General features: G+C 34.0%; 2 protein-coding genes across 2 annotated transcripts; both read right to left on the bottom strand.

Moving 5' to 3' along the window:
* Window positions 1–281: 281 nt before the first annotated feature.
* LOC129958514 (uncharacterized) lies at window positions 282–9618 on the bottom strand. The gene is made up of 4 exons (XM_056071044.1): window positions 9316–9618; window positions 7566–7631; window positions 2964–3407; window positions 282–620 (listed from the first exon to the last, which is right to left on the bottom strand). The coding sequence occupies exons 1-4, from the start codon at window positions 9616–9618 to the stop codon at window positions 282–284; spliced, it is 1152 nt and encodes a 383-aa protein (XP_055927019.1).
* Window positions 9619–9781: 163 nt separating this feature from the next.
* Window positions 9782–10333, bottom strand: LOC129958506 (uncharacterized). The gene has a single exon (XM_056071032.1). The coding sequence runs from the start codon at window positions 10331–10333 to the stop codon at window positions 9782–9784; it is 552 nt and encodes a 183-aa protein (XP_055927007.1).
* Between the last annotated feature and the right edge of the window lie 1386 nt (window positions 10334–11719).

Here is an 11719-nt window from a genome sequence, read left to right as displayed (position 1 = left end):
CTAAGTTCCAATCAAATAATTTTGAAACAAAAAAAAAGCCGAATGAAAAGAATTTTGAACAAAAAAAAAAAAAATAGCCAAATCAAGTTAAAATTAACAAAGATATTTAAAAAGATTTTTTGATAAAAAAAAGCCAAATTAAAAATATTCGAAAAAAAATGAAGCCGAATTAAAATTTTTGAGTTCAGAATGTGGAAAAAAAAAAGTTGAATTTAAAATTAAAAGGACTAGTGCTCATTCCGGCTGCCAGAAATTGAACCTTTAACAACAAGTTAAAAAGTTCAACCCGTAAGATACTCGATGGCCAGGGATATGTCCCGGTCCATGATGGTCTTTCTGTTAGCAATGATTGCCACATCATGGGCCAAGGAATATCGCCTGAGCACGAGATCTTCTTCCGGGGAATCTGGTGCCGGAATTGCATCTATATTGATGCCGAGCTCGGCAGGGCTCTGATCCCCAACCAGTTCCTTTATTCGCCTATCGAATAGGGCCCTGGTCGCCCTCGCCGCTGGGCAGTAGTCGCAGATCGTCTCGTAGAGGGCGTTGAGACGATCCTTGGCGGCCAGCCGCCGTTGGCGCTCCTGGACCCTTGCGGCTCGCTCAACAGCATTTCTGGGCTGAAAAACAAACGCATTTAGAATGCAATTGCAGAAAACACAAATTAAATCTATTGCAGATAACGGAACGATGTAGATCTAGATTAGAAGTTTTTTTTTCTTCTCATGTTTGGATTATGAAAATAAAATTTATATTTTCAAATATGCCTTTTATTTAAATATTTGCAATAAAAATTTTTAAATTCATGCTAAAAAAAATTTCAAATATTGGATGTCACTTTCGGAAATCATAAATTGATACTTGCAATAACATAATTGTGGTTACACAACTGCACATCTACTTCATGTAGTAAAAGATTTAATAAATCTAAATTTCTTCAGCGTATTTCCTCTTCGGAATATGAAATATGCGTGCTACGAGAGTTTTGTTTTCTTCACGAGAGCCCAGAAATTTACATTAATCAGTTTTTTATCGAGGAAACAATGACCTGAACGTCGTATTCAAGGGGATTTGCTTGCATTTACTTAAAAATATCGATATCATACAATGAGATAAATTACTCACTGAATATAACTAACAGGGATTTCAGTGTCTGCTGTGGCTTCCCGCTCACTGTAACAAATCAGTTTCAATATTTCTACTTTTAATGGATGTATTGTAAATTTTAAAAAAAAAACTGTTCAAAAAAACGTCTGCATGTTTATATAAAAATACATCTTCTGTCAAATCTTTACTGAAATTTTGTATACGCTTTTTTTACAATGAAAAAGTGTATTTTTGAAATGCATTCAGCTACAGATTAAGCAAGAATTTGGTGTTTTTCATCGATACTTTTCAAAAAAAAAATTAAAAAAAATATTTTCATTAATAAATGGTGATGAAATTTCTAATTCTAATTTAGCTGCAGTATAATTCCTCCCTAATTTTTAAAATTCTCAAATGAAATTTTTATGAAATGAATGACAAGAAGTGAAAATCAGACTTGCATCATAGATTTAGAAGCGAATCCTATTCAATATTTTTCAATCGTTATATTATGTTACTAGGCATACTATTTTTAATGATATATTTGTGTTTTAATCTCATTTTTTTATTCTTTTTTTTTGTCCCGTTTTCTAAAAACAGGTTAGAAAGTTTAATAAAGTAAACTCTAAATTCCCATTGAAGGAATTTTGTGCAATGAAATTATTTTACTTTTGTTGCGTAGCTATAAATTGATACTCATTGGAATGCAATAATGGATTAATTTTTTTCCTTTTGGTTGATGTCTACGGCACCAAAGTTTTCATCAAATGAATCTAAATATAATTACGTCATTCTAATTCTATTATGTGTTTCAGTGGTTTTGATTATCTATGGTCTATCTTCTAAAATCCCTTTTCTAACTCAAGAATCAAAGATATCATTAAGCACAGAATAACATTCATTGACGAACACGAAAACCAACACGAATACACAAAAAAAATTCACCATTATATTTCTAATTAGACATTACAAATCTAATAGCTGAAAATAAAAAACGCATCAAATTACCAGAAAGAACTGCGCATGCACCCGTTTCCACGATAAGCACTGCAGGAAAGGGATAGAGGCGTCTTTAAGACGAAACATATAATTCTCTTTGTAATTTTGCAGTTCGGTTTCTTTTACGCATTTTGATTACGAAATAAAAACGGTTAATTTTTTTCTTCACAATATTTATTTCGAAAAGTATCATCAACCTTTTAAATTTTTAAAAAATTTAAGCATTGGAACCATCTTTTATAGTTGTAAAAAATAAAAATGAATTTCCAGAGTGTATAAACACTTAACAAAAAGTTTCTTTTTGAATGCCAATGTTTATATTTTCATTTAGCTTTAATACAATGTGCGAAACGCCTTACATTATAATCCGATAATATTTTAAACGTATTGTTTCTCTGTTTGAAAAACTGTCAAATATTTGAAGTGACAACGTGCATTTATCTGCATTTTGCAGAATTTATTTTCCACCGAAAATATTTTGGAATAACAGCGTCAACTTTACCTAATTATGAAATAGAAAATTTTATATTTAGTGGAACAATTTCCAAATTCAGATACAATTAATCATCTTAAGCAGAATTATTTACGTTTAGCAAAAAAGGATCAAACTATTGATTTAAAGGAATTCCTTGCGTTCTTTTGATTATAAAGGTAGATGCCATATATGAGTTGAAATTTAATTTATGTTGCTAGAGTTTTTACTTTCCGATTCAATTGTAATTCATCATCGTTTAATGCAGATAGGATGAAAATAAACCAATTTAAAGTATTTATATTTCGCCATTTTGGTTTTTGCAGTCTTTTTACATTGAATAATCAGTCAGATTGTTTCCCGCGGCTAACTGAGTGAAAAAAAAACTTCAAAACATTTTACTTACGGGTGCCGGATATGATGCTGCGGGGACCAGGGGGGGTGGCCTCCGACGTCGTCGGGCAGGGGCGCGCCGCCGGGGCGGGGGGGAGACCGGGGGAGGTGGTGGTGGTGGTGAGTCCGGTGGAGGCGGTGGTGGTGGCGAGTCCGGTGGAGGTGGTGGTGGTGGCGAGTCCGGTGGAGGCGGTGGTGGTGGCGAGTCCGGTGGAGGCGGTGGTGGTGGCGAGTCCGGTGGAGGCGGTGGTGGTGGCGAGTCCGGTGGAGGCGGTGGTGGTGGCGAGTCCGGTGGAGGCGGTGGTGGTGGCGAGTCCGGTGGAGGTGGTGGTGGTGGTGGGCTGTCGGCGACTGGCGACGGCGGAGGGCTCCCCGCGGGTGGCGGCGGCGGTGCCCTCTCCGCGGGTGGAGGAGGAGGAGGGGTGTCTGGCTGGTTGGGAATGAAAACATCATCTTCCTAGAAATAAAGAAATCACAAAATTAGAAGTTGCATAAATAAGGGAAAATTCGAGTGTATCAAAGTTTGGTATTATATGCCACTACAAAATAAGTGCAGTTAAATTGTCCTACTAAATTTAAGATGGAAAATAATCATTTATATCTCAAGTAACTATACTATGAAAAATTGGAAACCGAGAAAAAGTGGAAAATGTTACATCACACTTCTATATTGGAATCGTACAGTTCGGCAAATATCAATTGCTTTCAACTGTTATTTTTATAATTTCTGCCAGTTCATAAACAGCATTTTCTTAATCGTTCATTTTTTAACTGTAATAAAATTTGGTTCAAAACCATTGCATATTCCTCAAAAGATAACAGTAATATGTGAATTTGATTCCAATTCGCAATTTGTATTTCTTAATCGCTATCATAATTTTGACACAACTTGTCGATAAATTTTGCAAAAGGTGGTTTAATATGCTAAGAATTCTATTCTTTATTTTCTTGTTTACAGAGACGTTCTGAAAAGCCAAGCTCCAAATATTAATGAGGATGGTATTCAAAAATGGTAAATATTAAGGAAAATCGCCCAGTGGGTATGAAGTCCAAACCCTGGCAAATGGAAAACGGTTTACTCAAAGAATATTTAAAAAAAACTTGCACAGAAAACAAATTCACACCCAAGGTATTTACAACGATAATCATTTGTGCAGACTTTCAACACAGTAAACCGCTAATTAGAAAACAGAATTAGTCCTCAGGATGTTCGTTTCGTTAACTACAGATAACGAATGAAAAAACAGTTTCTTCATCCTTTGGAATTTTTGTAAATATTTCGATAGAGCTTGGCATCATGAGAAACCTCCAGAAGAATCTCAATTTCAACTGGTGAAAAGCATACAGGCGAATGAAAAGCATAAAAGGGAAACAGGTGAAAAGCATAAATAGAGGCTAAGACGCCAAATAATCATCATGTTTCTTGATAAGTATACGAATTAAGTTTTGCAGAATCGCATTAACATTTGCATGAAAAACTGGAGCACTCTATGTAAATAACGGTCTGTATTAGGATGAAAATTGTACTAAATGTTTTAAAAGATGGACCGTCACATGCGATATCTTTCTCATACAAAACTTTTTAAAACTTAATTAAAAATTATCGAAATAAAACTAACATTTAGACTATCCTCGGAGAATGTTAAAACAAAACTCTTTTTGTAATATTTAAACTATTCCATTCCAGAATACATAAAATAAAATTCAATACAATTTGAAAAAACACTTAACAACTAAATCTATTGTTTTTCTATTTCTTACATTCCATTTTTCTCTAACTTGTCACAGGATGCTATCTTGAAGATGATTTTTGGCAAAACGTGACCATTATAGACAATAACGTCATAATGGACAATATCCAATACATTATGGACAATAACGTCTTTTCTGAACTCGTTTCCCAAAATGTTCCTATGTTTCCGATCAACCATATCTTTTGGACTCTGAAACCCGTGTACTGAGTGGAGCCTCCAGCATATAAAAATTTAGTTGATTGGATGTGCGTGATTACTTAAAGAAAATTAAGAATACTCAGGTTATGAACCAATTGCCATCCATTGAAAATAATTTATTAAATATTTTTAAGCAAATAAAAGCACTAGATAAAAGATAAAAATGAATGGAATTAATATTTTTCCCACTCGGAATATTCCAAACATTTTTTTCAGCATCAAGAATTCAAAATCGCGTTTGTATTATCAAGAAATTCAATCTTAACAAAAAGGATGAAACATCCGGTAAAAAGGACCAAAAAGGTATTGATTAAAAAAAAATGTGATAAACCTGAACAACTTGTACAGAATGGTAGTATCCAATATATTGGTGCCAAATGAGAATAACTGACGCTTATCAGTTCCAAAAACATATGGTGACTATCCAAATTTAAAAGAAAAGCAGAGCTCCCTGTATGAAGTAGCGGCAGAAAAAAAAAGAACATACCATTAAAATTGATAAATGGTTGATAAAAACAATGGATCATCGAATCTAAAGTATTAATATTTCACTTTTCGTCGACAAAGAACCGCAGGAACCTTAAAACACCAACATAGAATCCTAAATCTCCTGCAACAAGGGCATTTCTGCATATGAGTACAGTAAACCGCATTCTAAACAAGAAAAAATCAACGACAGTATCTAAATACAAAAAGTTTATTTTCCCACTAGAGATTTATCAACAGTTAAGGCGCCATTTATGTAGCAACAAAATTCAGATTTTGTACATTTCAATTCCGAAAATGATTGTAAATGCCAAGACAACTAGAAAGAAGGCCTCGACAAGAAACCCATTACACATTTGTCTTATTATTTGAGGAAACTTCTTGGAATGAGGCATCAATTGAATAAAATAATTAAAACTACAAATGCCTCATGCTTCACTCGATAAAGAAAAGAAATATGTCTACAAGTACGGTAAAATCAATAAAAGGGCGCTGCCTTTCTAAGTTTAAAAATCATGTCTACACACACCAAAACCAAAAGGACATTGCAGTGTTGGAATTTTTCTCCCTTTCAATTTGCTTTTTAATGCAAATATTTCATTTGTGTTTTGAGGGTTTAATTCGATATGGAATTTCTTTTTAACCCATATTTCAAATGAAATGAAGCATTATTATAAACAATGAAAATTGGAAAAAAAATCAAATATCAAAAAAGTCAATATTTATCCTCCAATGTAAATTTGCTTTATGAAGTGAAATATTTCTAAAAAATCTTAATTCATTGTTTTCGCTTTTCAATCTATTCAGAATTAAGCAACAAATACTGTAGAGCTTAAGAGCTTAGGTTTCCAATGGGTGCAATAAATAAAATAGATTAAGAATTGATATATTTTAGACACATGATTTTTTTCTTATTCGTATGCAAATACCTAATGCAGTTTATCATCAAGATGTGCGATGAAAATAGCCATGAGTAACAACTAAAAATTACATGTTTCCGTAATTTCACATATTTTTATCAATTTCGGCAGAAATTGAGATTTATCCATATATTTGAATTTTAGAATCTAAATGCAATACAATACACACGCACACATATTATTTCATACGTGTTTTTCACCCTGAAATTATACATAACGGTGCTTTGTTGCTGGATGGTCTATACGATTTAGTTTTTTTATTACATATACGGTGGTTTTGTTTGAACATAAAAAGCTGTCCAAAATAGCACGAGCGCATTTTTAAGCATTATACTCTTTATAATGTAAGAATTATGACCGATATATATTTTTCTTGGATAATTTCGATGCCATTAATCCAAGAGATTGATGATAAAATATTCAGCGTATAAATAAATATGGATTTGTTGAGGAATCTGCATTCATAAGGAATCAAGGCTCTAATCTTAGAACTAAAATTTTTGAGAACTGATTAGTGGCTTAATGTGTGCAAAGACTGCGGTGCTTATTTTAGTACATTTTTTAAAAAGTTGCTTCTAGAAATATTTTAAGCAATTGTAAAATCTATCAAATTTCCATTCCTATAGGGCAGGAGAATCTAACAAAAGAATGTTACCTGTTTTTTTTTATCCCCACCCCTTTTTTGAACCGGATGCAAAGAATGAAAAGCTGGTCACTCAGCATGCGACTTCTAGCAAAGGTTACAGAAGTGGCGAGATTAGCAAATGTTGCCATCACCAAAGATGCGAGATACCTCTCCTGCAAATTGATCTGTGCATGGGAATTTAATATTTCGCTATTTGCATTCAATTAGAGTATTCGTAATTTTTTTTCTCTATTGCTATCCCATCATTCAAATACATTAAACGGCTTAATATGAATTTTCCGTCCTAAACCAATGCGGAATCCATAGTTTGTTCTTCGCGGTAATGTGAGCATTTTACACCGTGCATTGTGTTTTTGAAGCACATATCCCACTTCATGAAATTAAAAAGTAATTTCTTATTCAATTGCATACATCATTGACGGAAATAGCATCCATACTTGTTAGGAGAAAATTCTCTTATGAACACATTGAGAAAAATATGTTGCTCGCAAAAGTATTTACAAACTGCATCGCTCCGTTTACACCGATTGTTTACTTGGAAGTATTACTGGAATGGTCGCAAGAAAATTGACATGTTTCTTAAATTATTGAGAGCAGGAATGAATGCTTACCAATTCCACAACCATGCCAGCTGCCGCGTATTGCCTCTGCTCTGCAGCTTGCTCAGCCAAGAACTCCTGCAATATAAAAGAAAATTTAAAAGCTCGCAAAAATTATTGCACTTGCATAAATGTTTGCTGAGAAAAACCAAAAAGAAAAAGCGTAAAAAAAACTTTTTGAAGATATATATTATATGCATGTGTAAACATTTGCAACCAACACGAGTTTCGAGAATTCATGCAAAGAAATGAAAGTGGATAAATATTCGTTTTCATTTCTACTAGTAATTAATTAGTAATCGTCTGAATTAGTAATCTAATTCTAACGATAATTATTTCAATTTTTTTAAACAATTAATAGATATTAAGACTATTGCATTTTCATTAAACATAAATGGCAAAATGAAACCATAAAAATCTACATTTTTTGATAGAAACGAGGCAAGAGTATTTCAATTTCAATCACATTTATTACATATCTCAACATCTCAAACAGACTTAGATAACCATCTGGTGGTCCACCTCTGTATATTTAGGATTATTGGCAAAAACAAAAAACATTCCTCCAACCCCAATCAATGTACAAATTTTTATTTCACATCAACGTAATGACATTTAGACGCAGATTTCTCTGCTCTCGCCACCACCAGTTAAATGAGAAAAACGAATTTCTAGATATACAGGAAACCTACTTCCCAACACATCTTCTGTGGAGAAAAACTGACAGAATTCTCATCGTCAAATCGTATGAATTTCAGAAGGTTTTATTTCATATGAGAGCCAAGAACGCCTAGATATATATACTGTCACTCGAAAAGAATAATTTAAAAGAATATATTCTTTGTTTATGATAAGATGTGACTCGTCCAAGTTGGTTGACATGACTCAATTAATCAAACTATGATACTGACCATCTGTGTAACGGTATTATTACCAACAATTTTTGATGCACTACATTTTATCGCAACAAAATAAATTATTATATTTATACTTGCACAGTATTGATAGGGTATTGCAAATATTTAAATAATCTTGAAACTGGCGAAATGTGTATGCGACAATTTGAAGTCATTAATCAGTGACGAAATCTGCGCCATTAATAAATTTTGGGCGTTGATAAATATTATACCACTCTGGCAAGCGAAAAGCCGAGTATGTAGTAAACACTAACACATGAATAATCTGGAGTGCTTTCAGCTTGTGAAACAGGAGCAGACAAAATTTGACCATTGGTGGGGATGAATAAACACTTGTGCTTACTTGTTAAACACATAGTACTTGTGCTTAATATATAGTACTTGTGTTTGCGGAAAACGCTCACTTCAAAGCAATTTCTTTCTATATTTTAATTAATAATCAAACGGTATGGTATGGTATTGTGAGATTTAATGGCGCAAGAGCCAAATTTGGCCATACTGCGCCAAACAAATGGTATTAATAAATGCCAAGTACAATTCAGTCATACAATTTAAAATTAAATTCCCGTGATAAAATGAAAGACATCTAGTAATGATTATTAGTAGTGGTTTTAAAATTGCAACTCACATCCCAGAAAGTAAATTTTTCCAAAAATGTTAAAAGGTTAAAATACCAATTAAATTCAAAAGGTGCAACACTCCTAATATTAAAACAAGTACAATAAATTATAAAACCAAGTGAAAAGAAAAAAAAATCATTGTAATCTTTTGATTCGATGTTTCTTCAAGTATCTGTTATGACTGAGGATACTTAAAGATTCACAGTGAAAATCATTAAGATCAACCCATTGAACTTGACAATCTTGGGGACTTTGTTTAAAAACAGTTTTATCAACTATAGTGGAAACGATAGATTCTGGAGCAGGTGGAGTTTCATCAATTGTTTCATGATGGTTATATTCTATTACATTATCTGATTCTATATCACTGTGGGTGTTACGATTGGACATATTTGTGGTCATGGTTTTATTATCTTTAGGCTTGGAGTTTTTCTTAAATTTTTTCCTGTTAATAACGGCTTTGAATGCTAAGTTTTGTGAAGTGGCAGCAACTTTACACTGTGGGAGATCTTGAGAAGTGTCTTCCATGGGAATACAGGGTGAAAAGTCTTATAAATGATTCAGATTTGGGACAAATTTCAGAGGGTGCATAAGATGGTTCAAATTCATTATTATCAACATGCATGATTATAGGCATTATCTGAGTGCCTCTTGTTTCCAGCGTTTTCCTGGCAGCATTAGAATAGCTGGGTCAATCAACAGGTCTACGAGCTTTCACCATTCGCTTTGCTTCTGGATATGAAATGCCTTTCTTCACCTTTTCAGCAATCACTTCCTTTTCCAATATCCACGATGGACAGGAGCGAGAAAAGGACATATGCGAACCTTTGCAATTGAAGCATTTTTCCGATGCGGTACAGTCAGAGTTTTCATGACCTATTTCTGCACAGCTGGCGCAAGTTAGAGATCCGCGGCAAGAAGCTTTGGAGTGACCAAAACGCTGACACTTGAAACATCGTAAGGGATTGGGGATATAAGGCCGGACTGCCAATTTCATGTAACCAGCTTTAATGTATTCAGGTATTTTAGACGAATGAAATGTTAGTATCAAATGCTTGGTTTCAAGGCGTCCATCTTTTCGTATTGTTATACGACGGACATAAGTAACCCCTTGACTTCCCAAATCCTTAGTTATTTCAGCAACTGGAGTATGAAAAAGTTCTCCGCAAGATATTACTCCTTTGGAAAAGTTTAAAGTCGAATGTGCACTGACGGTCACTGGAAAGGATGCAATGTTTGTCATTTTCATAATCTGGTGAGCTTGTTTTTGAGAGAGAACCTCAATGAGCAAATCCCCCGAACGTAATTTCCGAACAGTTGATACTGTTCCAAGATGTGCAGATATACTTTTTTCAACTAAAAAAGGTGAAACGGAATGAAGCGTATCGTTGGTAGAAGATACTCTTTTCAAAATAAAAAAAACTTATCGAAATGTTTTGAACATGATAAATCGTTTTTCATGCTAGTCAAGACCTATACGCTCAGAGCCACCTCCAGGAGCGTTGACCACGCTTAACGCCAAGCCCCAGAGAATGGCCCTTTCGCTTGATTCCTAGCAAATTAACCAAATTGTTAGGTTACCAGCCGAATTGATGCACTGTGGTAACCAGTGCATCACCCGTCTAATGGGTTGCCAAGCACGGCCAACACATGGGGTTTTTGGCTGTCCACGAGAATCAAGAAGCAAACAGAGCGGCGACAGCCTCTCATAGAGAGCTCCCTCGCTTGCCGTCGAGGGATGGAAGGACCAAGCAAAAAGCAGAAGGCGTAGAGGAGAGTAAGCATGAAGGGAGTATAGATCCCTGGGTACCTCGGGCTTGGGACACCCGTACTCACCTAAAGAAGGTGAGCCCCTGAGGGGAATAATCAAACGTCCCACCGTAATTTAATCTTAATATCAAAAATATATAATTTAAATGCTTCCAATTTCTTTCCGTAACTTTTTTTCTATTTTAAATTAATGTCTTTTGCATTTCAAATGAAGCTCAGATCGTTTTCACTGTTACTACTATTTCATATTTTCGTTTTCTTTTTCATTATTAATAATAAAAGTAGGAAATGAGAGCATGTTTTTTTTAAATTTAATTTATGCTTTTAATACCCTTTTTGAAATTCAATTTTTAACAAAGGCTTAGCTTTTGAATCAAGCAACGGGAAAAAAAATAAGGAAAATCCGTGTTTAAATACTGCTACTCTTTTATATAGTATAAATGAATATATAAGACTATAATATCCTCCTTATGTCTTGAAAATTCGTTTCTTTCCTGCAGTACTGATTTTTTTTCCGTGTTTGCTGATTCAGAAATCCTCATTGACAAGCCTTGAGATTAATAAGCAAATATGAAAAAAAATTCTGTAATATACAAAAAAGGCTTCAACGTTGAATGACTTTATTTTCCGTTTCTTAATGAAGTTTCTAATGTTCAAATGAAGTTTAAATGATGTTCGTCTTTCAGATACAAGTTCATTTTAGGTGAGACTGAAAATTAGGGAGATGCACCGCACAGTGAAGGAAATGGTTCAAGGCATTTAGTAAGGCAGGAGTTGCATGCCTACCGAACTTTAAACTTAAAAATACTTTCTTGAAGAAACATTAAGGAGCAAGCAGCATAAAATGCTCAACTTAAAA

This window comes from Argiope bruennichi, chromosome 2 (genome assembly GCF_947563725.1).
Source record: "Argiope bruennichi chromosome 2, qqArgBrue1.1, whole genome shotgun sequence".
Classification (NCBI taxonomy): Eukaryota; Metazoa; Arthropoda; class Arachnida; order Araneae; family Araneidae; genus Argiope; species Argiope bruennichi.
The sequence above is the reverse complement of the archived record's forward strand: the minus strand, read 5'-3'. Positions and strand labels throughout refer to the sequence as shown.

Excerpts from the sequence above, each read along its gene's own strand:
- LOC129958514 (XM_056071044.1), bottom strand. The coding sequence starts at position 9,618 with ATGGAAGACACTTCTCAAGATCTCCCACAGTGTAAAGTTGCTGCCACT. Across the intron at positions 3,408-7,565 it reads CTGGCATGGTTGTGGAATTG|GAAGATGATGTTTTCATTCC; the intron begins GTAAGCATTCAT and ends CTTTATTTCTAG. Across the intron at positions 621-2,963 it reads CAGCATCATATCCGGCACCC|CCCAGAAATGCTGTTGAGCG; the intron begins GTAAGTAAAATG and ends TTTGTTTTTCAG.
- LOC129958506 (XM_056071032.1), bottom strand. The coding sequence starts at position 10,333 with ATGACAAACATTGCATCCTTTCCAGTGACCGTCAGTGCACATTCGACT.